Below are 26750 nucleotides of genomic sequence, written 5' to 3'. Positions count from 1 at the left end.
CTTTTCATTTCTAGTGAACGCCATTCTTCAACCTGAAAAAACCTTCAAAATTAAACTTGGTTAGTTTTTACACATTTTGTTAAAATTTGAGATCATTTGAGGGAGAATTGGCTACGTTATTAGACTACGAAATGATGTCAATTTTTTGGGACACCCTGTATAAAGAGCAACTGGCATTTTCAAATTATGTCAAAAACTGAAAAATGGAGATACAAGGTTTTGTTACGGCAGCAGCAAAGTGCTTGTTACCACATGAAGTGTTTTTTTTTTTTTTTAACCATTTTTACAGTCTATACACACAAAGTGAAAAAATGACTTGGAAGTACTTTATATTAACCAATTAAATAATAGTTTAAAGTGCTACTAAGGTTTTGGTTAATAGTTTAGTAGGACATCACATTCTGAATGGAAGTGTGTAGTAAAAATATAATACATTTAGGAGAAAATAGCATTAAAATAACAAAATAAGGTAAAAATAATAATCAATTATGGTAACTGTTCATGGGTTACTACTTTGATCAGGGAACTGTCAGCCAGATCCTGCTGTGAAAGAAAAAAAAGAGAAAAAGAAAAAAAGAGGAGGAGTTTTGGTTGCCATCGTGCAGCAGCAGCAGCAGTCAGTCAGGCACTTCCACACAGTCTCTCAGTGAAGCTGCTGCACAGCTGCTGCGTTACTCTGACTCTGTGTTCACTATTAGCTCTGTTCAGCACACCTTTCTGTCTATTAGAGTATCAGCTCTTTCTAACCTGCTGCAATGGACTGTGCTCTGGACAACCTGGACGCGGCAGGATTTCTGCAGATTTGGCAACACTTTGATGCAGACGGTGAGTGTTCATGACATTCATGCAGCAGTTTGGTTCTGTTTGCTTTATTCAGCTGAGAAGTGTCATTTAAACAAGATAGTTAAGTGTGTCTTCACTGCTTGTGAAGGTGTAGTGTGTGTACTGTGTGATACATGCCGGCACTTGAGAAATGCTTTGAAACTGTGTTTCAGATAATGGCTACATCGAGGGAAAAGAGCTGGACGCCTTTTTTCGTCACATGATGACCAAACTGGGACCCGCGGTATGAGACATGCAGACTAATAGTTATTTTTCTTGCATTTTATTCTTTCGCTGAGCTCCACTTTTGACATTTGTGTGATTTTATGTACCAAAAAAAGTCATAATTAATTTTTTCTTAATTATTTTCCCACCTCTTTTAGAATTAAACAGGTTGTTTTTGTTACTATTCCTTAAAGACAATGAGCTCTGTTGTGATAACTTCAGCATGAAGGGGCGCAGCTAAACTGCTATAGGCTGAATAGGTGGATAAATGGAAATTATTTGTTTTTTCATGAAGTTCCCATATATGGACTGTGTGGATGGCAGTATGAATGGTATTTTTGAAACTGTAACAGTGTTTACATTCTACATCAAACTTGTTTACTCCAAAAAAGCAAGGAAAATTTGGTTTTCCACGATATGGGCTCTTGAAAGGAGCATTCAAGCATTTCTTTAACCTAATTTCTCCTTTACCAGAGACAGGCATTTCTTAATACATACATACATCATCTAAACCGCTTATCCTTCAGGGTCGCAGTGGGGTGCTGGAGCCTATCCCAGCTGTCATTGGGCAGAAGGCAGGATACACCCTGGACAGGTCGCCAGTCCATCGCAGGGCAGACAAACAGACATAGACAGACATACACATTCACACCTAGGGGCAATTTTAGCATGTCCAATCAGCCTGACTGCATGTCTTTGGACTGTGGGAGGAAACCCACGCAGACACGGGGAGAACAGGCAAACTCCACACAGACATGACCTTGGTCACCCAGCTGGGAATTGAACCCAGGCCATTCTTGCTGTGAGGCAACAGCACTACCCACTGCGCCACCGTGCTGCCCGGCATTTCTTAATGTGGTTAGAAAAGTAGAAAACCTGTTTATCGTAGAAGCCAACGGGAAGTCTTTTCAGCTCATTTGACTTCTATTAAAAGTGTCTTTTGAGTCAACAGTTTTTCCTAAGTTCAACTTACAGAAGAAAATATAGAGATAGGTTTGAAAAGTACTTCTTGAATCATATTTTTATTATTTGCTGCCAGTTAAGGACATGGGGCAGGTTGGCACAGAGGCAGGAAGAGCAGATAAGTTGATCACAAAAGATATTGGTTAACTGGATGATGACGTATTTTCAAATGCAGAACCTTTCTTAGTGCACAGGTGCAGTCCTGCATGAAGTCATGTCTAATGTAACAGGGATACTGTTTTGATAAAAGTTCTCTTTCCCGTAAAATACTGCAGCTGTTTTGTCTCATTTTAACATCTGTTTGCTCTCCCTTTGGCTATGAATCCTGGGCTGACGAGTTAAACTGCATTATAATAGCAGACATTTATAGAGCTCTGTTGGAGAGATGCAGAGATGTACATCTCTGAGCCTCTTATAGCCGGCCTTGCTGCATGGCAGAGCACTGAAAACTACGCATCACTTAAACATGCATCTTCACAGGAAATCACACTGTAGGTCTTCAGGAAGCTGAGGTTAAGCGTATTGAACGATACCAATCACACTTGCGTGTTGGCCCACGTTCTTTATAGCTGGGCTGTGTGCTTGTGCTTATTTATGGTAATACATATACACCAACCAGCCACTTCATTAAGTACCTCCTTGTATCTACACTCATTGTTCATTTTATCAGCTCCACTTACCATATAGGTGCATTTTATAGTTACAATTACAGACTGTAGTCCATCTGTTTCTCTGCATACCTTGTTAACCCCCTTTTATCCTGTTCTTCAGTGGTCAGGACCCCCACAGGACCACCACAGAGCAGGTATTATTTGGGTGGTGGATCATTCTCAGCACTGCAGTGACACTGACATGGTGGTGGTGGTGTGTTAGTGTTAACTCCACAGCAGTGCTGCTGGAGTTTTTAAACACCTCAGTGTCGCTGCTGGACTGAGAATTGTCCACCAACCAAAAATATCAAGCCAAAAACATCCTGTGCCCAGCATCCTGTGCCCACTGGTGAAGGACTAGAGAAAGGATGTCGAACTCAACCGCTAAAAGGGCCGTATTAAAAAAGCTCAACGAATCTATGGGTCAGAGAATGCCTACGTTCTTGTTTCATTTTATATAACATTTTGCTATAACTCAAACTGGCCAGTGTTTATTCAAAATCTTTTTTAAAAATTGTGTATATATCAAGACTTAATGAACTTGCAGCCAAGAAAAAGATGCTAGATGACTAGTTTAAGCAAATGGGTAGGTTAAAAAAACCCACTTCCTGTGGACATTTGAAGAGGTTTAATGGTTATCTGTAATATCTGTATATATGTATCTATAGGCTACATTAGCTAGCTGTTAAACCTCTTTAAATGTCCACAGGAAGTGAGTCTTTTAAACCTACCTATTTCCTTGAACTAGTCACCTGACATCTTTTCTTTGCTGCAAGTTCATCAATATCAGTTTCTGAGCTGCCTAAGTGTTTATAGTGTTTATGTTGGTGGAACTGCAGCTGAAACGCAGCTAGTGTGTTCGGTGGTATGACTGATGTGGCCGTATGTGATGTGGTGTAATCTCTGTCCCATAGATTGTTGTTGGGGGAGGGGTGGGAGTGCACATTATGCTGCAGTGCATGCTGGAGAAGATTGTAGTGCAGCTTTTGGTGAAATGGGCTAATATAGAATAACATAGAGAAATGAAAACTCTCATGAACCATTAATGTGGTGACGCAATAGTATTGTTGCAATCTTTTAACGTACAGTATCTTAATGACCCGGGACTATCTTACTGCTCTGGAGTGGTTTGAATATTGTAAGTAGTGCTGTGTCTCTGTACGGCATCGCTCCCCACTTTCCACTTTTGGAGGAACACAGCTAACTGAAGCTACTACAGCTACAATACTAGTTATCAAACTAATAAGGAAACAGCACTTTGCTGAAATAGCTGAGTATGTTGAATTATACTCTTAAAAATAAAGGTTCTTTGTACAATTCTGTAGAAGCAAACAGCATAAAGAAACGGTTCTCTAGAGTACCATGTTTGTTAGTGAGATGCACGAGTTTTAAAGTTTAAAGAAACTCCACATAATGCAAAGTTTCTAGGAAGAAACCTTAAATTGGTATAGCACATTTACATTTACAATTCTGTAGAAGCAACAGCATAAAGAAACGGTTCTCTAGAGTACCATGTTTGTTAGTGAGATGCACGAGTTTTAAAGTTTAAAGAAACTCCACATAATGCAAAGTTTCTAGGAAGAAACCTTAAATTGGTATAGCACATTTACGTAATGTTATTTTTTATCCAGTATATATTTGAAAGCTCTTATTGTTCACACTCACAAATACGTTTTTCTAACATGGTTCTCTGGGGAACCAAAAGTTCTCCTTCTGTAGCATCGTTCAAAGAACACTTTGTGGTACCTTTACTTTTATTTTCATTATTCACATAATAATACCTGCACATCATTTTTTGAGCCTGAAACAGGATGTAGTTCTGTGCCCTGTGGAAGCTCATTTTTGCACTATATTTACTTTAGAAGCAATAAAAATAAAAGTTTGGGCCAAAAACCAGTTTTTTTGAGGAGAATTGTTGAACTTTTCCTGTAAGGAAAGCCACGTTGATGCGCATGTTCACGTACCTTAATGTATTTGTGTGTGAGTGGGAGGGAGGGCTGGGTAAACAGATTTAGAGTGGTCATGGTAACAGCCTTACTGTCCTTGGTTCTTCAGGACAACATAACTGAGGAGAAAGTCCAGCAGCTGAAGACGAGGTTTATGTCTGCCTATGATGTCACCGCTGATGGCCGCCTGCAAATTCAGGAGGTACCCCCCCTTTTTACATTCTCTCCATCTTCTGAACAGTGCTTTAGTTACATTTAAGCCAAAATATACCTCAAAAGTTCTGCTCAGTGCTGAGTCCCACACTCACATCATCTAGAGCGTCACAGTATGTCATTTGTTAATCATTGTTGAGACATCAGGCCTCACAATATCGGCTAATATTGCATAAGGCTGCGCAATGCAAAGAAGCCTCTAACCAGTCGCTGAAAATGTTTTTATTGTGTGCTGTGAGCATCTTGACGAAATCAAGAGTGCACAATATGTTGAGCAGTAAACATGTGAATCAACAATGTTGGTCAATAATAATGGAGGCCAATTCTTAACTGTGTCACATCAACGGTTCCCTAATGTGTTTTCAGTATAGTAGAAGGCACAATGCAGTTTGAAAATACTGCAATGTAACCTTTGTGTTCTTCATATTGAGCCAAAATCTTTTCAGCGCTTCTATAGCTTTCCTTATAAGAAACTATTAGGTCTTCTAGACTTTCTGGTGTCATGTCATCCCTGTATCAAAGGTTATTGATGTTTCTTCCACCGATTTTGAATCTTGGATCATCTTCCTTCAGTCCTTCTTCTCTTTTTATATGCTCAGCATACAAGCTGAACAGGTATGGTGATAGCATGCAGCTTATATGAGAACAGTTTTTTTTTTCTTTTAAAAATCTCATTATTTATCACAATATCACAATGTGACTCCCCTCCAAATATCATTCAGCTCTACCAGAAATGAAGGTTCTGGTGGCTATGAAGGGTAAAGGTTTTAAAGAAAGTTAAAGGTTTTAATGCCGCTGAGTTAGCTGATAATTTGCTGGCACTATGACTAGATGAGAAGATTAGCATCACCATGGTACTTCCCTCAACCACACTAAGCACTCTGATGTGCTGAAAGTTGCAAACAGAAAAATGGTCTGATTTTATATGTACAGTTTAAAAAGCTGCACATTTGAAACCACATTTCTAAGAAATGGCATTATGTGAATTACGTGCTAAAAGAACGCAACATGGAATCATTTATCTGGGCAGCTTTGAAAGTCTCTTGAAAGATTCTACAGAAGGAAAAATCAATCCCCTACACTCTGTGGCTGTGATCAGTGGCAACCAGCACGGAAGCACCTCTAGCTTCGGATTGAGCATTACAGGCTTTTGTCGCAGCATCCTAATTAACCTAGTTTCTTCCATTCCAAATGTCTTATAAACAGCAGGCTTGAACCAGATGATGTACCACTAACACATTATTAATGATATTTAACCATAAGCACCAAAAGACACAGCAGTTACACCTTCCCAAAGCCCACCAAAGTAATACCATCCACTTTATTAAAACTCTCTTGGTGACTTTTAAGATCCACCTACCTTGTAGGTCCACTATATAGATGTGGTTTAGCCCATCTGTTGACATGGACACCCCTCTACCCCATCGATCATTGGTCCATTTCTGACCACATGACTGCTATTATTTTGGCAGTGGACCATTCTCAACATGTGACATGGTAGTGGTATGGCATTGTGTGTGGTGCTGGCATGGATGTTTCTGGAGTTTTTGTACACATCAGTATCACTGCTAGTTTGGGCGTGGTCCACCACTGAAACGTATCTAGCTAAGAGCAGCTTTGTGATTTACATCTAAGCGCATCATAAAAATGGTGGGTCTTTATTTTCTTAAAGATGCCTGATACCAGATCCTCTGAGAAATCTGAGAAGTGTGAAATCAATGTTTTCAGTAATACAAAACCAATTTGGTTGCAGACAAGTCTATAAAATGATTGTAATATGTTAGCCCTGTACAACTTAACAGCTTTCGAATAATTAGTACACACTTAAAAAGAATGGTTCTTCAAGGGTTGTTTAGTAAAGAAAATGGCTCTATATAGAACCATGAACACTGAAAGAACCCTTTGCATGATTAAAAGGTTCTTTGCAGTGTGAAAGCATTCTTCAGATCGATGGAGAATGTGTTTTTCTCAGAGGTGTGTGGATTTTAGAGAGTAACTTAGACGTAAAGTAATGAGTAGTGCGGTCATTTTTCCAGAAAGTAATCAGTAAAGAGAAACAATGGAAGGTGTTTGTGGGGGGTGTTTCTGAAATTTAAGCAGAATATACACACAGTGATACACAGTGTGTACATCAATGCTGTGCCTTTTTTTTCATTTTAATAGTTTTCAGAATTTAATCAACCAGAATGTGCCATAATATGCTATAATGAGGACAGTGTAGCTCTACATATATACCCAGCACAGAAACTGCTGATGCAAGCCCTGTTCTGGCTTATTCTGAGAAACTTTATGCAAATGAGCTGAGCTATGACCAATCTGATTGTTGATATGTGACAGTCATTGATTGTCATGCACATAGTTTGAGTCACTGCAATGAAAAAGCAGTATTAAACAGTGCACGGCTACTGCAGATTTAAAAAAAATACATGAATAAAACTTATGAATACAAACTTAATTGTACAAAATGAGCATGTAGGTCTTTACTATGCTCAAATTATATTATAGTTTTGTTGTTTTATTACTTTTAGCAGTTGTAATTAAACAATCCTGATATCACTTTCCACGTTCCTGTGAGTAATCCCATTACAGTTTGAAAAAAATAACAGATTAGCTCTTTAAGTAATCATCCCAGCAATGCTTATTAATATTATAAATAATCTGTGACTGCCATGCGACTGCTCATTGGCCTATGTTTGCTGAAAGAAAGGTTTTAAAGTGGTTTTAGGAGCGTCCAGATATTATCGAAGAATCTAAAGGGAGGATTCAGGGGACGTTCTAGAGAGTAGTCGTTATGTATTCATGCCGTATTGTGGACTTTGCTGTGCTTATGATTTACGGCCTGTATCTGCTGGCACCTTGTTAACAGGAGTGTTGATCACGGTCCAAGTCTAATGGAAAGCAATGTAATTAGGGGCGGTGGATTCTGGAGGCCTCAAGTTCTCTCTCTCTCTCTGAGTTTCATGCCAAGCCATCAGGCAGCTACAAAAATCCATTTCCATATTGTCCTTGACGCAAAAGAGGATAAAGCTATATAGTTTGATAAGCAAGGAGTGAGTCATCGTGTAGGAGAGCAATCTAAAGAAGAGACGCAGGTGGTAGAAGGTGGTGGATATTTCAGGGTTAGTGGCCTATTACTGAAGTGTTGGTGCCAAGCCACTTGAAAGTATGAGCATGTGAGATGCAAAGATGTTTGAGTGTAGTGTATCTTGGGCCTTTTCTTTCAAATGTATTTGTTGCATTGCATATATCAAACTTTGGGGGAATGGATTCCTGCCATGTGGCCGTCTTTTGTTAAATTACTGAAATGTCCTTTGGGAAGAATAGAGCAGTGCATGACTTGCTGTTGGACTATTAAGAGGCTTTTTTAATCTAAGTAGAAATCATCTGGCATGTACAACGCTAGCCAGAAGACCACTCAAAGAAACCATGGGGCCTCAAGGCTGGAACTTGAATCGATTTCATTGAAGCTAACCAGGCAGTCGTGTGCTATTGTGACCTTATTGCTCTTCATATTGTTTCCTTTGTGTGTTTATGGTGTGTCTGCTAGCTCGCTAATATGATCCTGCCAGAGGATGAGAACTTCCTGTTGATATTCCGCCGTGAGGCTCCGCTGGACAACAGTGTGGAGTTTATGAAGGTGAGGTCCCGCACCATCACATCATCCTTCACCTTATCCTTTTTCTTCTTACCTGTTCTTATTAGCAATGCTAATGCTAACCCTAGCGTACACTGAAACTAGCGTGTAAAAAGAGCTGATAAGAGCTTCTCTCCCTTTGAGGTCTGCGTGGTGCTGTCTGTTAGATTGGTACAGCATGTGGGTGAAGTTGTTTCCTCTTTCTCTATGCAGATCTGGAGGAAGTACGATGCGGACAGCAGTGGATACATATCAGCAGCAGAGCTGAAGGTAGCACAGCAGCAGTTAATGAATTAATACAGATGAGACTTCACAACAAAATTTCTGGCCACTTTATTAGAAACCCATATCTTGTACTGTGTAATTTGAGACCGGTCATCTGTTGTTTCTGACAACACAAAGACTAGATATTTAGCGTGGTGGACCAATCTTTACCAACAAAACCTAGTACACTCGTACCAGTCCAGGCAGTTACACAACTGCCTAATCGCAACTAGTTGATCCAATTGCAGTTATTTGAAACAGTTTTGAATGTTTGCGTGGCAAACACTTTTATCGGGACACAACCAAAGTTGCTGTGAATAATGTTTATTTGCGCTCAAGCTGTTCCTGTTTTCTTCCAGGAGCTACTAAGTATAAACAACCAGAAAGCAAAATAGCTCATCAGCCAGTTTGTCCACTTCAGGCTTCTGCTTTAATAGTTGCTTATGGTGAACAAGATGACAATTACATTGTACATTGCAATTGTTTGTATAGTAATTAATCGTCATCTAAAATTTCATGATCATGACAGGCCTAAGCACCACATACACTACCATGCCGCTCTGTAGCATAAAGTGCTAAAAGGGGGATGGGCTTTCAAAACCATTATGTGGAAATTTACAAGAATAAGGACAGGAAGGACAAAACATTTAGCAAAAACAAACAAAACAAGACATAGTAACTATGTAGTAGGTGAATTATGCTACTAAAAATAGTTAAGTAATGACCATTCTGTGTATACAACATTGTCAATATTTCATTTTTTATAATAACACTTAGGCCTGTCACGATCATTTTACCTAATTGCCAGATAAATAATTAACAACTTGTCTTTTTCATGAACTGCATGCATTTATTAAAGTACAAGCCTAAATTGGCCAAATTGCTTCTAATTGTTGATACTTAGTAGGTCCCAACTGACAACAGACACTTTTTGAGAGAACGCTACAATGATACACCTTAACAAAGGCACTAAGACAGACAACTATTTCGTCCATCTTCTTCAAAAGTGTGCTGCATGGCAGTGTGAGGACATTACATACTCTCAATCAGAAAAACATTACTCACAGCTGCCCTCAAAAGGAGTTTATAGCACCAAGTCAGTTATCTGTTCACTGAACAGGTGGGAACACTCTGTGCTGTGGTACTCTGGCTATTCATTTTAGTTACCCTCTAGTAAGTTATGCCGCGCCACATCTTTCCAAGGGACGCTTAGTCACAGCCTGATGCCTTTTGATCCTGTACATGTACTCACAAGAAAAATACACAATGTGGGTTGTGCGAGTGAAGTCAGTCAAGGCCCTTTGAGGCTGTTTTTATCTCCTACTGCCTTAGAGGTTGAACACTGATTCTTCTGCCAATTCTCAGCGTATCTCATCTCAGCTGTAACAGACTGCTTTAAGCCTTCCATTCTTCTTATTCAGGCGGATTCTCCTTTAGGCTGCTTCATTGTTCATTTTAATACACTTTGAATGACTGTTCTGCTTAAGCGATGGGGATTTTTATGGGTTTGATTGTGTTCAGTCACCACAGTGGTCAAGCATAGTTCATTTAAAGTGTAAGAAATGACTTTAACTTCACAGATTTTCTTAACCAATGCGAGGCCTTTCTAAAGTAGAGATGTCTAACTTCTCTTATGTACTAAAAAATGTTGTTTGATTCTCCTGACTTTCTGGCTTCTTTCCTGCCTTCTCTTACAGGGTTTCCTCCATGATCTGTTTAAACACCACAAAAAAGACGTGTCCTCCGACAAGCTGGACGAATACACAGATGCCATGGTAACATTTCTTTAATTGTTTCTACGTGAGTCATTTATCGATGGACTCCAGGAAATCAAGCTCTTAAAACTAATCAGTGAGATAAGATTTGCGTTGGAGAGCATCTCTCCTGCCTGATGTTATCAGAGGATTAACAAAAAGGAGTTTCAAATTCGTAAATAAAGCAGGATAAATCCAACTTCCATGAACGTCAGGCTTTTAAAAACACATTCTCAGAGCCTCTTCCTGCAGAAAATTACTATTTACTACTAAAAAAATTACTATTTACTACTAATTATTAACGGAAGTAAAGCATTTCAACTGAAATGTTCCTGCATTTGCAGGAAGAGGTAAAGTAGAAATTACGTACCCCAGATGCTGCTTGGTGATTGACATTTGTGTCTATTGATTGTGGAACATTTACATTTTGTTCTGCCATTTACAAGTATTGAATATGTACTTGAACTATTGGATAGGTACTTGAACACACTTATGAGTCACATCAGCCTGTAGCCTTTTCTAATTCACTACAGGAGACTTGCTCAAAGGCCAGCCGCTTATTTCAGTCATTAAACTGTCAGCTTTGGCTACTCTTTCCGAGCAGCTCACGACATATGATAAAGAACATACACTTCGGTCAGTAAGTAACCAGACATAGACACAATGTGAAACAATGATTATGACGTTAATTACAGGGTAATTACATCTATATTGGATGGACCACATAGGTCCATATAGCCTTTTTATTTATAGTCTCCCATTTTCAGGGAACCAATAAGGTTGGTGCCAGAGGTGGTGCCAGATTTGTTTTTACAGGATTGCTGAAACATTTAAATGGGGTGCTTTACATATGGCTGTTATGGTTGCAATTTTTCAGTACAAATATAAAGAGGTGCAGGGGTGGGGGCATGCAGTCAAAAGAGCACTTGTGATGTTAGGCACTGATGTTGGAGGTGTTCAGTGGGGTTTGAGGTCAGGACTCCCCTGGAGGTCCTCCACAACAAAGTCATTAAACCATGGCCCTTATTTTGTGCACGGGGTACAATCACGCTGGAACAGGATAGGGCCTACCCCAAGCTGTTGCCACAAAGTTGGAGGCATATAATTGTGTAATATGTCTTTGTATGTTGTAGCATAACATTATCCTTCACTGGAACTAAAGGGCTGAGCCCAAACCCTGAAAAACAGCCCTAGACTGTTGGCACTACGCATCCCGGTATGTATCGTTATCCCGGCTTCCACCAAACCCAGGTTCATTCATCAGACTGCCAGATAGTGAAACATGATTTGTCACTTCACAGAAAACCTTTCCACTGATCCAGAATCCAGTGGTACAATGCTTTACAGCACTCCAGCCGATGCTTGGCATTGCGCATAGTGATCTTAGGCTTGTGTGCAGCTGCTCGGCCATGGAAACCCATTTGATGAAGCTCCCAGTACACAGATCCTGTGCTGATGTTGCTTTCAGAGACAGTTTGGAATTTTGTAGTGAGGGATGCAATGGAGAATAGGCCATTTTTACTATTTTTTCCTATGCGCTTCGGTATTTGCCAGGCCCGGCTTACATTAAGGCACACTTGACGACATGTTGCATTCAAAAAAACCCCAAACCATTGTTTTTAAAGAAGCATGGAAGTTTTTAATGAAAGTGCTGCTCACTGTCTCTGAGCACCACTCATCATCTTTTAATGCATTAAATTAAATACAGACCCGAACCACAAAATGCCATAGCAGGTCACATGTGATTTGAAATTTACACAGAGTAAGCAATTAATCTGGAGTGCTAATCATCTTTTTCCCCCTCAGCATTTCATCTCATTTCTTTAAGATGGAAAACAACAATTTTGAAGAGTTAACTGATACCAAACGTGATAAACTCACTAAATGATGTTCACAAAATTTGTATGAAAACTATGTGAGTACATAGTACAACTTATCCTGAGATGAGTTTGAATTTGAGCTTGCATTGTTCTCTATGTGCTATAATTGCACTTTGACTGATCCATTAACATTAAAAAATCTACTACTATAAAGTCTATAGTTAAATCATCAAATCAAAAACACACCACGCAAAACATTCCTTTATCCTGATGAAAACACTGCAGAGCTTTTTCCAGTGTTAAACCTCCCAGTGCACTCTTGGTTCTTAACTATGTACCAATTTGGCTCTGTATCACATTAATTCATTCTGATTTTCTAGCATCATGATGCCTTTGACACTTCTTTAGTTCTCATGTTGAGAGACAATAGCAACAGGCTGTAGATGCAAAGGCACGTCTACCATCTACTCTAAATTCTGTGCTTTAAAGGGAAACATGGCTACTTTGCCAAGCCACAGTATCTCTAGAGTGAAATTTTCCAGTTTTAAAGACTTGGAAGTGTTGATGTATCATGAAGGAGGAACTTTTGAAAAATTGCAACTGATTTTGAAACAATTTTTGGTATGGATTTCTGTTCTGAGTCATTGTTTTCCCTTTTAGCTAGCAAATTCAGAAGGAAGGCAGATAGCTAACGTTACTGCTATGAAGCCAAATATGTATGCAGCTGTAAAACTGTAGTCTCGATCTTTAAAACATTATTCCAAAAGAGAGATTGGATTGCTCAAACGACAGTAATGCCTCGTCAAATCGTGACTACAACAAGCTAAAAGCTACAGTTAGCAAAGTAGCTACCTAGCTATCTATATTTCTTTACCTTGGCTCCTTTTCTCCATCTGAAAGGGTAAAACTTGTCTCTGGTGTCCATTTTGTGCAGAACAAAGATAGCATCACTGTTTTCCTTATGATTTTGAGGGACAGCTGAGGTAAGTTACACTAATGCTAGGTTGTACTGGGCCTATAGATCAGTAGCTATTGACCATTTTTCGTGTTTGTTAACAGAGATGATGTGTTGTGTGGGCGGGGCTTAACTGGTGTCAGAAAGTGACAGCGGTGTCAGGTGTAGGAATTAGGAATATGGGTCATGCGGACACCTTCTCCAGTTCTTTTAGGGGTTTCCAGCAGAAGACAGGTTGGCATACACTAATGAGCTAACCCTTAGCAATACAATTAGATTTTCTGACCTGTACTCGATGTTGGGTCAAGGGTCAAGAATCCAACTAAATGGCCAGATTTACAGTGGCCAGGCATTTTTATATACCTTGTGGTAAAACCCAGCACCTACACAAAGGAAAAATTTAAGACATACAAATCTCTTGATGCATACAATTTCATACTTAGCGGTCATGTCCAGGACCTTGAATACCGAGAATTGTTGAATGGTTTTTGTGTATTATGGACCAACGTACTATCTAGCCAGTGACAAGGACATAAAACACAGCTATAAAAAAAGATATGGGCTATTATAAACAAGTCAAACAACTATATACTGACAGCAAACTGCACTTGCATGACTTTTTTTCATTGTTTAATGTATGTTAGAACAACATAAATCACTGGAACTACTGCTGCTACCATTATCTATGCTTACAGGAAAATGTTATTTCTAGTTATAGATCTAAATACTATTTCATGCTGTAAGGCTAATGTAGGGCTAATACAGTTTGCCCTTTATGAACTGCATAATTGAATATTATCTAGATCTACTGTATCCATCAAATTCATGCTCTAATGTAGGCTAGTCATGCCATGCAGCTGCACTGCTTTTTAAGGTTGAGCTGTATTCAGGGTGGAAAGGGCAGACGGTGCACGCACATCAGGGACAACCATAAACGTCTGCATTTTGCCTCAAAGGGCGTATTTGATGGTGGTATTCTATGAAAATGAAGGTCATTTGTTTTCCCAGGCCTTTTTTGGCATCCAACAAGACATTTTTGGTCATTATTCCATGGATCTCACTTGTTCTGTCCACTTATTTCTGCTGTTTTTCTGCCACCTCAAGGCACACACAACTGCCAGTGATGTATCCGTGACGTCAACTCCAAATTGGTCTATAGGGTAGAGGTTAGAATTGGTTGACACCGTAGGGATTCCCAGTGGAATCTTACTTAATGCATGCGGATTAGTGTAGTGAGAGAACTTTGCTGCACAAAGACATAAAACCAGTATAAAAGTATAAGTTCTGTCAAACTGATTAGGGTGAGGAATACTGCATAACATGACAAATAATAAACTGTACCTTTAACATCACAGTCATTGTTTCATTTTAAATTCAATGTGCTGGAGTACAGAACCATGACAACAGCAGTTGTTTTACTTTCCAGTTAACTGACAGTCTGCCTCACCCCGAAATGACTGCTTGCGTGTGTATGCGGACATGAAACCCTCAGTGTTTGGCGTCTGGCTTGAGTGTTTTGCCCATGACCCTGTTTAGCTGGAGATGGCTCAATCTTGGCTGGGATGGCGCAGGCAGAGCAGGGTTAGATTGGGCGGCAGCTGACAGCACCTGATCACTCATCTCCAGAGCCCAACAGCCGGCGCCCGGCTCCATCCCCCAGAGCCAGCGTACACAGACAGCCACTTAATACACAATCTGCCCTTCACCCAGGCCTCAAACTCACAATTACTACCCCTCACTCTCGAGTGGTCCCTGCTCACTGATGCTAGGCAAGAAGACTAGATGGATTTGACTGATCCACTGCCCATTAGATGTTTGGTTAGCCTACATCTGGCTATTTAAGCTGTCTTTAATAAAAATTAGCATGTTTTATTTGCTTGTTTATTGTTTGCATTATTGTGACCTATTAAAGACTCACCAGGTTCATTTCGAGGAAAACAGTAGTACACCAGGGATGTCAAAATTAAATGATGTAATGTATTTGAATGTGAATTCAAATATTCACTGAATGTTGATTCAAAACTTAGGGCCTCTGCTGTGGCTCCTAGTTCATTTCAGCCCAGGACAAGGGGTTCTAAATGCTATTGATTCAGATTCAGAAGGTGAGCTGCTGGCTTAGCTGCTTGGCTAAGAGCTGCATTTTTGCCTTAAGTCATTCTGAGGAATATGTAAAAACAGGCCTTCTCATGATTCCAGGTTAAGAAACACTGGTTTATAACATTATGCTTGAGTGCAGTATGAGTGCACAATTATAGATTTGGGACATATAACATTGCCTTAGTAAATGGAGCTACAGTTATCCCAATCCATTTCTCTGTGTCTTAAAAAGTTATGAATTTAAAATGTGAATAGATAGAGTTTTATCCCTTTGTTGTGATGGCAGCACCAAAACTTTCAGCGGTTTAACCCACATTTGTGCCAAAAGATTTTCAGTATGTGCTTTGAACAATAGTTTGGAAAAGAAAATTGTTAAAACATAATTTAGGCAAAACCTACCCTTCATACTAAGGAAGACAGTTTGATGAAAATGAACTGTGTTGCAGAATATATGTGTATTAGTAATAATACATAATACATAATATACAATACCTGCTTCCTGTTATAAAGTGATAGTAATTTACAAAATAACAGTGAGAAAATTCAAATTTCATAAGAAGGCAAGGCCTCAAGATTTTAATGAAAGAGTATGTTGGTTGTCTAACATGTTTGCTATGTTTATTTATTTTCAGATGAATATATTTGACAAGAACAAAGACGGCCGGTTGGATCTAAACGACTTGGCGAGGTAACGTGTTCAGCACCTGCTACTTTTACAGATTCTGCCTCCACTGCCAACACTAGTGTTCTGTTACATCTCAACCCTATAGCTAAAAGCATAAACAGAGTAATGAAATAAGTTGCCATCTCCTTTAAATCCTGTGTCTCACAAGGAAAGCACAAGTGGTAAGATGCAAATCTAAATAGGATGTCAACTTCGACGCATTACGAGCTCATCAAGGCTCTCATACACACTTTCAACAGAATTTCTCTGTGCTTTTTCTTACTGGAAGAGTTTTGTGGTTGGCATTGTGACAGTGTTAAGAGTTGCTTCCCCTTCTTGTGAGATGTAGAAACAATCAGTGGAGTGACCACAAAAAAAGATGAGGAAGGTTCTGTGCTACATAAACATCATGTCCAGTCCATTAAGATCAATCAAGATCCATTAGATAGATATGAAACATACCCAAATCAATAAAAGTGGTTGACTAAGTTTAATTCCTAAATTGATTGCTCTTCTTTTTTCAGGTAATGTAAGAAGAGCATTGAGGTCTGTTTTATTGTGATAGAGCATTATTCAATTTAGCTGACCAGCCCCTGATTTTGTTAGTGGACTCTTGGCCTGATGCTTGTGTTCATATATTTTTTAGGTTGAATGACATTAACTTGGTTATGGTGTTCCTTCTCCAATAGAATCCTGGCCCTGCAGGAGAACTTCCTGTTGCAGTTCAAGATAGATGTCAGTATCTGTTTGATATCATGTGCAGTGCACATCTCAGAGATTGTCTAATTTGACAAATGCGCTCATCTCAGAAAGTGTCCTCTGTGTCCCCCAGGCGAACAGTCTGGAAGAAAGAAGGCGCGACTTCAAGAAAATATTCACACACTACGATGTGGTAAGTACAGAGATGTTGCGGGTTGCCTAATCAGAGCCCTTTATGTTTTCTTCACAGCGGAGACGCTTCCTCTCTCGTTGATTTTGAACACATTCAGCGCAGACAGTCTCTATTGCGTGACTGCGGGTGAGGCTAGAAGTGATATGCCAGTGTGTTTTTTTTTTTATGTGAAAAGCCACATTCAAAATGAAAAGAGCGACTTGGGAGGGTGTTTAACTTCTTAAAGGACCCATATTACGAGATAAAGAGAGGGTAGAAAACAGTTGAAAATAGAAACAGAGGTGCACAATGCCATAGAAGAACCTTACCTAAGGAACTTTCAATGGATTGTTCTTTCGAGAAGCATTTTTCGTAAATAAGATGTGTTTAATGAACATCCACATAATGTAGAGGTTCTAGGAAGAAGGCTTAAATATATAGGGCCTTTTCATCATATATGAAGGTTTAAATCCTTAAAGCGTTCTTCAAATTCACACATTTCATATATCTACATGGTTCTTTAGGGAACCAAAAGTGGTTCTTCTACGGCATTGTTCAAAGAACACTTTGTGGGTCTTTTTTAAAGGGTGTACATTTAATGTACATTACACAATTATTAAAATGCAGTTGCAAAATGAATTATATAGTTAGCGCTGAATTACTGTTATTGTCAATTTTGCTTGATTCTGCACTTCTGCCATTTTTCAATGACAGAAAATGGCAAGAAAAAAGAAAAGTAAAGATTTTTTTCTTTCCTATATGCATAACAATTAACACAAAGGTTAATATTGAGTGATAATATTTACATAATTACAGAATGAATTAAATATTTTTGTTACTGTTCAGTTCAGGTTACTGCACTTTAAATCTCCAACAAAAACAAAAAACAAGAAAAATGCTAAAACAAAAATGTGGCAAAAACATAAAGAACGATTTACTCTCTGATTGTGTAGACGCAACAATAACTTTTCCTCAAATGCAAATTATAATAAAACATCTCCTATTTCTTCCTGTGCAGTCGTTGAGTGTTTGAGTAGTTTGATTATGATAGCCTACCTTTAGATGATCATCTTAAAGGGTAATTCCACTTATTTTTCAAAATTTGATGTAAACAAAGACATTCTGAGTGGTTTGATGTGAAATGGTTCACTGTAGAGAAACTTATTGACTAATTTCTTTACAGTGGTGGCGATAGGAACCAGGAGTCACAATGTCTACAATGCAAATGTAGCCATTTTTTATTTACTATCCAAAATAACCAGTGAACATACACGTCTTCTGAGTTTTTATATGCAGTGTTGATCATAATAAAATAGACTATTTTGCCTTACAACACCCTGCATGTACCACTCCACATTGAATAGATTTTAAACAATATGTTTACGACCAAAATCGTAAAACAGTGTTCCAGCATCAGGCAGCGTATTCAGAACCATTTCATGTAATATCTCTCTGTAAGAGAGCCTTTACGGGTCTTAATTCTTCAGATGTCATTGTCATTTCATTAGGTTGAATCTTCTGCTTTAAGTGAAGTAAAATAACTCATCTTAAACGCATCTTAAAGCTTTAAAAACGTTTTTAAAAAGAAATATCAGAGTGGTATCGTGCCATCCCCACTGTTTCAGTGAGCTACCCATTACACATTAAATACACATTACAATGTGCTTTTTTGTCGTCATTGATATCTGTGACTTGTAAAGGTTAAACTGTTTACACTGTATTGCTTTATCATTTCTCTTCCAGAGTAAGACGGGAGCTCTTGAGGGACCAGAGGTGGACGGCTTTGTCAAAGACATGATGGAGCTGGTCAGGGTGAGTGGACACGCTACCACATGTTTGAGTCTAACAGTGCGTTAATCATTATAGTGCTGATATCAGATAAGCCAGTGTAGGTCGAGTACAATCACACTAATCCTCCAGTCATGCTAATAGAGTGAGCTTGTGAATGCTGAACAGTAGTACAGGTGCTCCACCTGAATTTAATTTAGCTTTTCATTTAACTCCTTCCTGCCCCCCTCTCTCTTTCCCACCCCCTCTCTCTCTTACAGCCCAGCATCAGTGGATCGGAGCTGGATCAGTTCCGTGTTCTGCTGTTGCGCCACTGCGACATAAATAAAGATGGAAAGATCCAGAAGAATGAGCTGGCCCTTTGTTTAGGGATGAAGCCCTAGCTTCAGTCCACTTACAGATTCATACTGCATGTGTAGAGATATCGCATGTGGTGGTACATGGACATGAATGTTTGCAATCTAATGTATATAGACACTGCTATATGAATCACTATGTAGTTGTAGCATAGGTTTGGGATATGACATAGCAGACTAATGTACACTTGTAAGCAAAAATATCAACACCCCCAGTCCAATTGCACGATTTGTTTATTTTCTGAGTGAAAATAAGTTAACATGTCGTCTACAAGGAAAATTCTTTTCAAATTTTACTGCACATTTTCCATTAATTTAACATATTGGCAAAAAATAAAATATACAGTATAACTGGTGCCATAACTTTTGCACAGGCCACATTTTATGTTTTATTTTGTCCCCCAATAAGTAAAAATCTGCAAATAACAGTGATTGTGTATTCGAATGTGCAGAAGTGTGTTCTGTGTTGATGTGTAAACTGATTTTCACTTAGAAAATCAATGTCTTTTGACCAGGGGTGTTCAAACTTTTGCTCACGACTGTTCAAAACAGAAAGGATTTAGTCTGTATGATTCAGATTGGTTAGGCTTGAAGCCATACTTTGGCAAAAAAATCAAATTTACACAATTTTCCTCTCACCCGAAATGTACCCAATCAGCCGAGACATGTTTGATATCTGAGGTTTGCTTCATTAGTTTTGCCCTGGAGCTTTGAGGCTAATGTAGCCAACATGGGATCAGGGATGGATTTAGTGATTCTCGGGCTCTGTGCAAAAGACAGGAATGGAGCCACCTAGAGGCACCTTTTTAAATTAGCTGCGGCTCTGAGCTACCATCTACACAGCCAAAAAAAATACGTTGTCTAATTAAGTCATCTTAAATGTAATCAATATATCTAATGTTTCTCATTTTGAGAATGTTGTAAGAGTATTATAAGACTAACGTATTTTTAGATTTTTTTGACTTATGTAAGTTTATTAAGTGAAATCATTTCACTATCTTGGCAGATAATTTTGCTTGTTTTGAGGAAATATGCTTGAAAGAAGCAAAATGATCTCCCAATTTAGAGAGCTTTGTTACTGAGTAGTGTGGAAGTAAAGTAACAAGTAGTGAGGTTACTTTTTCCAGGGAGTAACAATCATCACAGTTTGAGAGAAGCAGCTTGAATTGGATTACTTTTTTGAGTAATTCCCTCAAACACTGGAGCTAATCTATACTAACATTAACACTAGCATTAGGTACAATCTGCTGAGCCAGCACTCAGCACACCCATAATGTAGATTATCGCTTAACCCTTTTGTTGCCGTATGAAGGCTAAAGCAGAGAGCTGACAGCAGGTTTTTACCATGATCTGGCTGTGTCTTTGTGCTATATTTCTGGGTTTTGGGATGTTAGAGCTGGTTTCTCTCACTCTGACTAGAGATGGCAGGTTCCTCTGAGTGTTCTGGCTTGTAAATCATGTCGCTAAAAGCAGAGATGTAATATAACAGAGCGAGTGGGTTTTGGGTGATGAAATTACTCTGTGAATGAAATCACTCTGGATGGTGAGGGCAGAAACTGATGAGTGATCTGATGTGTGAATCATGGTGCTGTTTTGACCCTTTGTTTACAATATGAAGGCTAAAAGCAGCTTGATGACACAAGCTAGTTTGGGCTGGGTCTGCTGAATGTCCTGACACGTGCATCATGTCTGTGGTTTAAACCGTGCAGAAGTCATGAAGGCTATAAGTGACCTACATTTTTGCCTGCAAATTTCAACAGGTTAAATTTTCAAAGTCCATTCTAACCATGATTGTAGCTGAAATTACTGATAAAAACTGCTACAAATGCAACAGCTGTTTATAATGTGCATATATATCTCAGAATTGGTTATTTAACATTGACACAGACAGCTAATTTGTATTGCGATGAGCCCCCTGGCTCATTAGGGCCCTAGGCAGCTGCCTACCTTTGCCTAGTGCAGACCACACCTGCATGAGATGGAAGTTTATACCCCACCCATTTAGCATCATACACGCCTTAATTCTTACTTTTTAAATTTAATTTAATGCTTAGTTTACTCATGTCCAGTTCTACTCACTGTTCACCTATCACACTTTACTACCAAACTTTGAGGGTGAAGCCAGCTGTCACTAATGTAACGGCACTGGCCAGCTCAACACGCTTGGAGGAGAATGCTAACTTCTTGGCATCGGCCAAAAGATATCTGCTTTATTATGATGTGCTCTTGAAGTCCTGGCCATGGATGGTTGTGGCATGACCGAGAATCAAACTCAGTCTCCCAATGACAGGACCAACACTTAGACATATGCGCCACTCAGGAACCCCTACATGGTCACACCTGCCTTAAAAATAGACAAAAATAGTCACAATTCAGCCTTTGAGTTTACTGCTATGACTGTTTTAGCTAGGCAACATGCTATTGAGTGAGGTATGAGCTCCGATTACCTGTTAGCTTTATTATTCTCGTAGCTCCATTCCAAAATGAAAAGAGCAATCTTCAAACAGTAAACATGTCTTGGCTGATTGATACATTTATGGTAAAGGGAAATTGTGTAAGCCTGATTTTTCACTATTCCCATAATAAACTATTCCTTTATCATATGCCTGAAAATTTAGAAGCCTGTAATAAATCTCCTGAATGACTGAGTGTAACCATGGATTGGTACTTCATATTTTCACAATGTAGGTTATGTGAACGCATCTGATTTTCTGCATGTGACCCTGTTTTGACGTGATTTTGATATAGTGATGTGTGTGTGGATTAAAGATGCAAACACTGGTTTAAGGTGACTGTTTTAAATCCAGCTGGATGCAGCACACAGTGTCTTGTAAGTAAAAGATTGAATTACAAAGCTGACCTAAAGAACTTTCCAGCCTCCATGGTGCCTCAGCGCAAACCAGCAACGGAGAAAAACACGCCACAGAGCCGGGCTTTCCCTCTAATGATGTGTTGTCTTTCCTCCAGTGCCTGGAAACCGCAGCATATTAGTGCATATTAGCTAAGAGAGACGGGGAAACCGTGCATTACTGATAGGATACACCCACGCACCTAATGGGGGTGTTGGTGTGAGTGTGTGTAAGCCGCTCCGCACCACCTGTCAGACTGACAAAAGAAGCGTTTTGTGTCTGTGGGGTTGTTTACAGTGTCTTTCTGTGGCCTTTAGTGCTCATATAGTGGAGCACCTGCCCCAAGGCAAACAGATACACAAAGCAAGACCATCTTGTGTGTGTGTGTGTGTGTGTGTGTGTGTGTGTGTGTGTGTGTGTGCACGTGTGCGTGTGTATGTTCGTGTCAAGCACTTTGTGGAGACCAAATGTCTGCAGGATGATGAAGAACATGAACATAAAACATTTGGCAGCCACTTTATAAAAAAAGGCAGCTTTCAGTACTAAAAAGGAAAGAAAATAAAGCTTTTGTTTGCTAGATTTAAAGGGGAAATCCACCAATTGTTCAAAATTTCTCCAGAACTTAAAAAGCCAATATCATACATTTTTCTTGTATTTTATTTTTTCTTTGCAGTCCACTTATAACATTTGTGAAGTGTATTATACCAAAAATGGTCATAATTCATTTTTACATGACCATTTTCCAACCTCTCTTTTACCTTTAAACAGGCTGTTACTGTGCCCTTAAGACAGATATAAGATAAATGAACTCTGATTGGCTGTCCTGTTTTATGCCTACTTCAAAAAGTACTCAGAGCTGAAACACTACCTAACGCTTTAATATGAATAGGCAAGGCTAAACTGCTGTACGCTGATTAGGTGGATACATGTAAATGAGTTAATTGTTGTGACATCACAGAAACAATGAATTCAGAACAAGCTTTTTTGCAGCTTAGTTTCCATATATGGACTGTATGAACTGGAGAGTGAATTGTATGTTTTGAAACTTTGACTATTACACTTTACTTAACACACTTAAAAAAAAATAAATAAATAGGGACGTTTGGTTTTCCATGATATGGGACCTTTAATTGCTGAGATGTTAAAATTCATTCAGAGAGTTTTGGTGTGAAATGGATCATTAGCTATGTTTTTATCTACTTTCTGTGCAAATTGCAAGGGATAAAATGGAAATGTGCTTTAAAAAAACTGTGTTTCAGCTTTTCATCCACAGAGTTCTGGAGATAACAATGCTTTTTGTAAAGTCATTGCAAAAAAAGGAGGGTTTGGTTTATCGATAAAAAAAAACGTAGATTTGACATCTTTCCATCTTGAACTTCATATATGTCGCAACTCGTGTACCTTTGGCCTTCCTAACGTCCCCATAACTGTACTGTATAGGGCAGTTTGGGCACTTTTATTTAGAAAGCCTGTAGCCTTTTCTGGACATATCTGTTTGTAAGTACTGTAAAGTGCAGCATTCATTTTAAGGCGACTCTCGTCCCCTCCTCAGTCCACCTCTCCACCATGCTGTTTGTGTTTTTTTGTATAAGGCACACAAGGGAAGTCTGTCACAACACTACATAAATAAATAAAAAAATGTTTTCAAAGAGGTTTTCACAACATTTTAGACACCGATAAAATATTTATTCACTAAAATTCTCAATGTAGCAAAACCTGTCGACTTGGATTTTTTTTACAGGGGTTGAAATGTCTGCAGCCCAAATATAACACTAGTCTTCTATTTTATCATATGTTTTTATATGTAATGTTGATGGTAAAATAGTGGTAAATCTGACAACATATGTTTTCATTGGGTACTGTTTTGCCTGACAACACCTTGCAGGTACCTCTCCATCACTGAAGAATTTGAAAAAATACATTTTAAGGCAAACCACTCTGAATGACTTTGTTAACATCTCAACCATTTAATTGTCCAGAATATTTGAAAAAAAAATGGGTGGAATTCCCCTTTATTGTTGGGGTTGGGTTAGGTGTAGTGCAACAGCAGTTAAATACAGAACACAGAAACACCCCACAAGGACAGGAATACACAGCACTGTGTTTGTTTAGAGCATGGAGTCACGGCCTAGTCGTGTCCCAGGTGTTTTCTCTGTAATACTGGTGTTTGTATGCGTGTGAAGAGGCTGTTTGTGCTTTTCGTTTTGTTCCACATGTTCCAGGCTTATTAATATTGATAAGGCAGCGACCTGAATGAATCATCACTTACTTGTTGATACATTATCAACAAAATTACCCAGCGAGGAGTTTAATTTTGCCCATGATGTAACGTTCTCATGTTCATCCTGTTAACACTCACAGTAATATCATGCTGTTCTTTAATAGAAGCATGGATGAATGTCCATGCCAGAGAAAAAAAAAGAATGCGAAGGACGGAGAAGAAAGAAAAGTACTTTTGTGACTCAGCGTTCTAAGGTTTCGTATCCATAGAAACCTGTCCAGAGATTGTAATGGATGGACGTACTGTCTAAATGAGAAAGGCAGCAGGTGAGCGTGTGGTGAAGGTGGGCTTGTTCAGGCAGGGTGGAAAAGGCAGAAACAGACGACATAACTTATCCTCTCTCTGGGAAAACGGTGCCTGATTGAATTTTTGAATCAGCAGGCATCTTCGCAAACTTTGGAGGGAATTGAAACAACAGATTGGTTTCCAATTTGCAATTTGCACCCCAATATATCTGCAGGAGGGAGAGGTGAAGCCAATTCTGCTCAGAGATTGGGCTGGAAATCTACTGTACGAGACGAATTGCTTCTCTGAATCCGCTGTGGTGTTCTATTTTCGGCCTCGACATGATCTGCTGACATGTTTGTGGAGTGGAACTATGATATCAATATGCATAGGTGTCCATTTTTTTCTGGTCAGTCAAGTGCTTGTTTATCTCCTCATTTCATATTAGCAGAGAAACTAGTGGCTCAGTGTTGAGATCAACATACTGATTCAGATTCAGCTCCCATGTGTCTGTGTAATTTGATGTAGATCAAAAAGGCAAAATCTGAACTTTAAGAGTTCTGACCCTAGAAACACCTACCCTGTACTTCCACTGACAGGCCACTTTATGAGCTGCACCTAGATTTTAGGTCCACTTTTCAGGTGTTCAATTACATACTGTATCTCCGGGGTTCCCAACCTTTTGCAGCTTGCAGCCCACGCAAAAGACCACTGAAACTTTTGCAGCAGAAGAAGATTTAACTGATGAGATTTTTTTTCTGACTCACCTGAAAGCCTGTTTCTGCCACTTGGAAAAAGGGGCCATGTAGTATGTCATAATAATGACTTACTATCTCATAATAATAAGAACATTTTCTCATAATTATGAGACGCTAAGTCGTTCTCATGAGATGTCATGTCACTATTATGAGATACTGTCATAATAAGTCAAAATTATGAGATGTTAGTTCATAATCATGAGATACTATGTCATAATAAGTCATAATTATGAGATGAAAAGTCATAATTATGAGATACTATGTCATAGTAAGTCACTATTACGAGATGCTAAATGATGATCATAATAGATAGTAAGTCGTGATTATGATGTAGTAAGTCACTATAATAAGATTATATGTATATATATATATATATATATATATATATATATATATATATATATATATATAATAAGCTAGTCCAAATTATGGGAAAATAAGTCATAATTATGAGACACTGTGTCATAATTATGATATGCTAGGTCACAGTTACGTGATACTAAGTCATGATCAGTGTTGGGCAAAATACTTTGAAAAAGTGACTGAACACTGTCCTTAATACACTACATTGCCAAAGGTATTCGCTCATCTGCCTTCACACGCATATGAAGTTGAGTGACATCACATTCTTAATCCATAGGGTTTAATATGATGTCGGCCCACCCTTTGCAGCTATAACAGCTTCAACTCTTCAGGGAAGGCTTTCCACAAGGTTTAGAAGTGTGTTTAGGGGAATTTTTGACCATTCTTCCAGAAGCGCATTTGTGAGGTCAGACATTGATGTTGGACGAGAAGGCCTGGCTCGCAGTCTCCGCTCTAATTCATCTCAAAGGCGTTCTATCGGGTTGAGGTCAGGACAGTCAAGTTCTTTCACACCAAACTCGCTCATCCATGTCTTTATGGACCTTGCTTTGTGCATTGGTGTGCAATCATGTTGGAACAGGAAGGGGCCGTCCCCAAACTGTTCCCACAAAGTTGGGAGCATGAAATTGTCCAAAATCTCTTGGTCTGCTGAAGCATTAAGAGTTCCATTCACTGGAACTAAGGGGCCGAGCCCAACTCCTAAAAAACAACCCCACACTATAATCCTCCTCCACCAAACTTTACACTTGGCACAATGCAGTCAAACAAGTACTGTTCTCCTGGCAACCACCAAACCCAGACTCGTCCATCGGATTGCCAGATGGAGAAGCGTGATTCGTCACTCCAGAGAACACGTCTCCACTGCTCCAGAGTCCAGTGGGGGCGCTTTACACCACTGCATTCGACACTTCGCATTGCGCTTGGTGATGTAAGGCTTGGATGCAGCTGCTCGGCCATGGAAACCCATTTCATGAAGCTCTCTATGCTGTTCTTGAGTTATTCTGAAGGCCACATGAAGTTTGGAGGTCTGTAGCGATTGACTCTGCAGAAAGTTGGCGACCTCTGTGCACTATGCGCCTCAGCATCCGCTGACCCCGCTCTGTCATTTTACGTGGCCTACCACTGAGTTGCTGTCGTTCCCAATCGATTCCACTTTGCTACAATACCACTGACAGTTGACTGTGGAATATTTAGTAGCGAGGAAATTTCACGACTGGACTTGTTGCACAAGTGGTATCCTATCACGGTACCA

The 26750-nt window shown here is 39.2% G+C and overlaps 1 protein-coding gene across 1 annotated transcript; it reads left to right on the top strand.

Annotated features, from left to right (window-relative positions):
* The first annotated feature begins 616 nt into the window (after positions 1 to 616).
* Positions 617 to 21803, top strand: scgn (secretagogin, EF-hand calcium binding protein). Its single transcript, XM_036590467.1, has 11 exons — positions 617 to 825; positions 996 to 1066; positions 4716 to 4808; positions 8367 to 8456; positions 8667 to 8723; positions 10415 to 10492; positions 15976 to 16031; positions 16697 to 16742; positions 16840 to 16899; positions 18622 to 18690; positions 18927 to 21803. The coding sequence occupies exons 1-11, from the start codon at positions 756 to 758 to the stop codon at positions 19047 to 19049; spliced, it is 813 nt and encodes a 270-aa protein (XP_036446360.1). The 5' UTR covers positions 617 to 755; the 3' UTR covers positions 19050 to 21803.
* Positions 21804 to 26750: the final 4947 nt, after the last annotated feature.

Source organism: Colossoma macropomum, unplaced genomic scaffold (assembly GCF_904425465.1).
Source record: "Colossoma macropomum unplaced genomic scaffold, Colossoma_macropomum, whole genome shotgun sequence".
Classification (NCBI taxonomy): Eukaryota; Metazoa; Chordata; class Actinopteri; order Characiformes; family Serrasalmidae; genus Colossoma; species Colossoma macropomum.
Note: the sequence above shows the minus strand (reverse complement) of the source record. Positions and strands in the feature narration are given on the sequence as shown.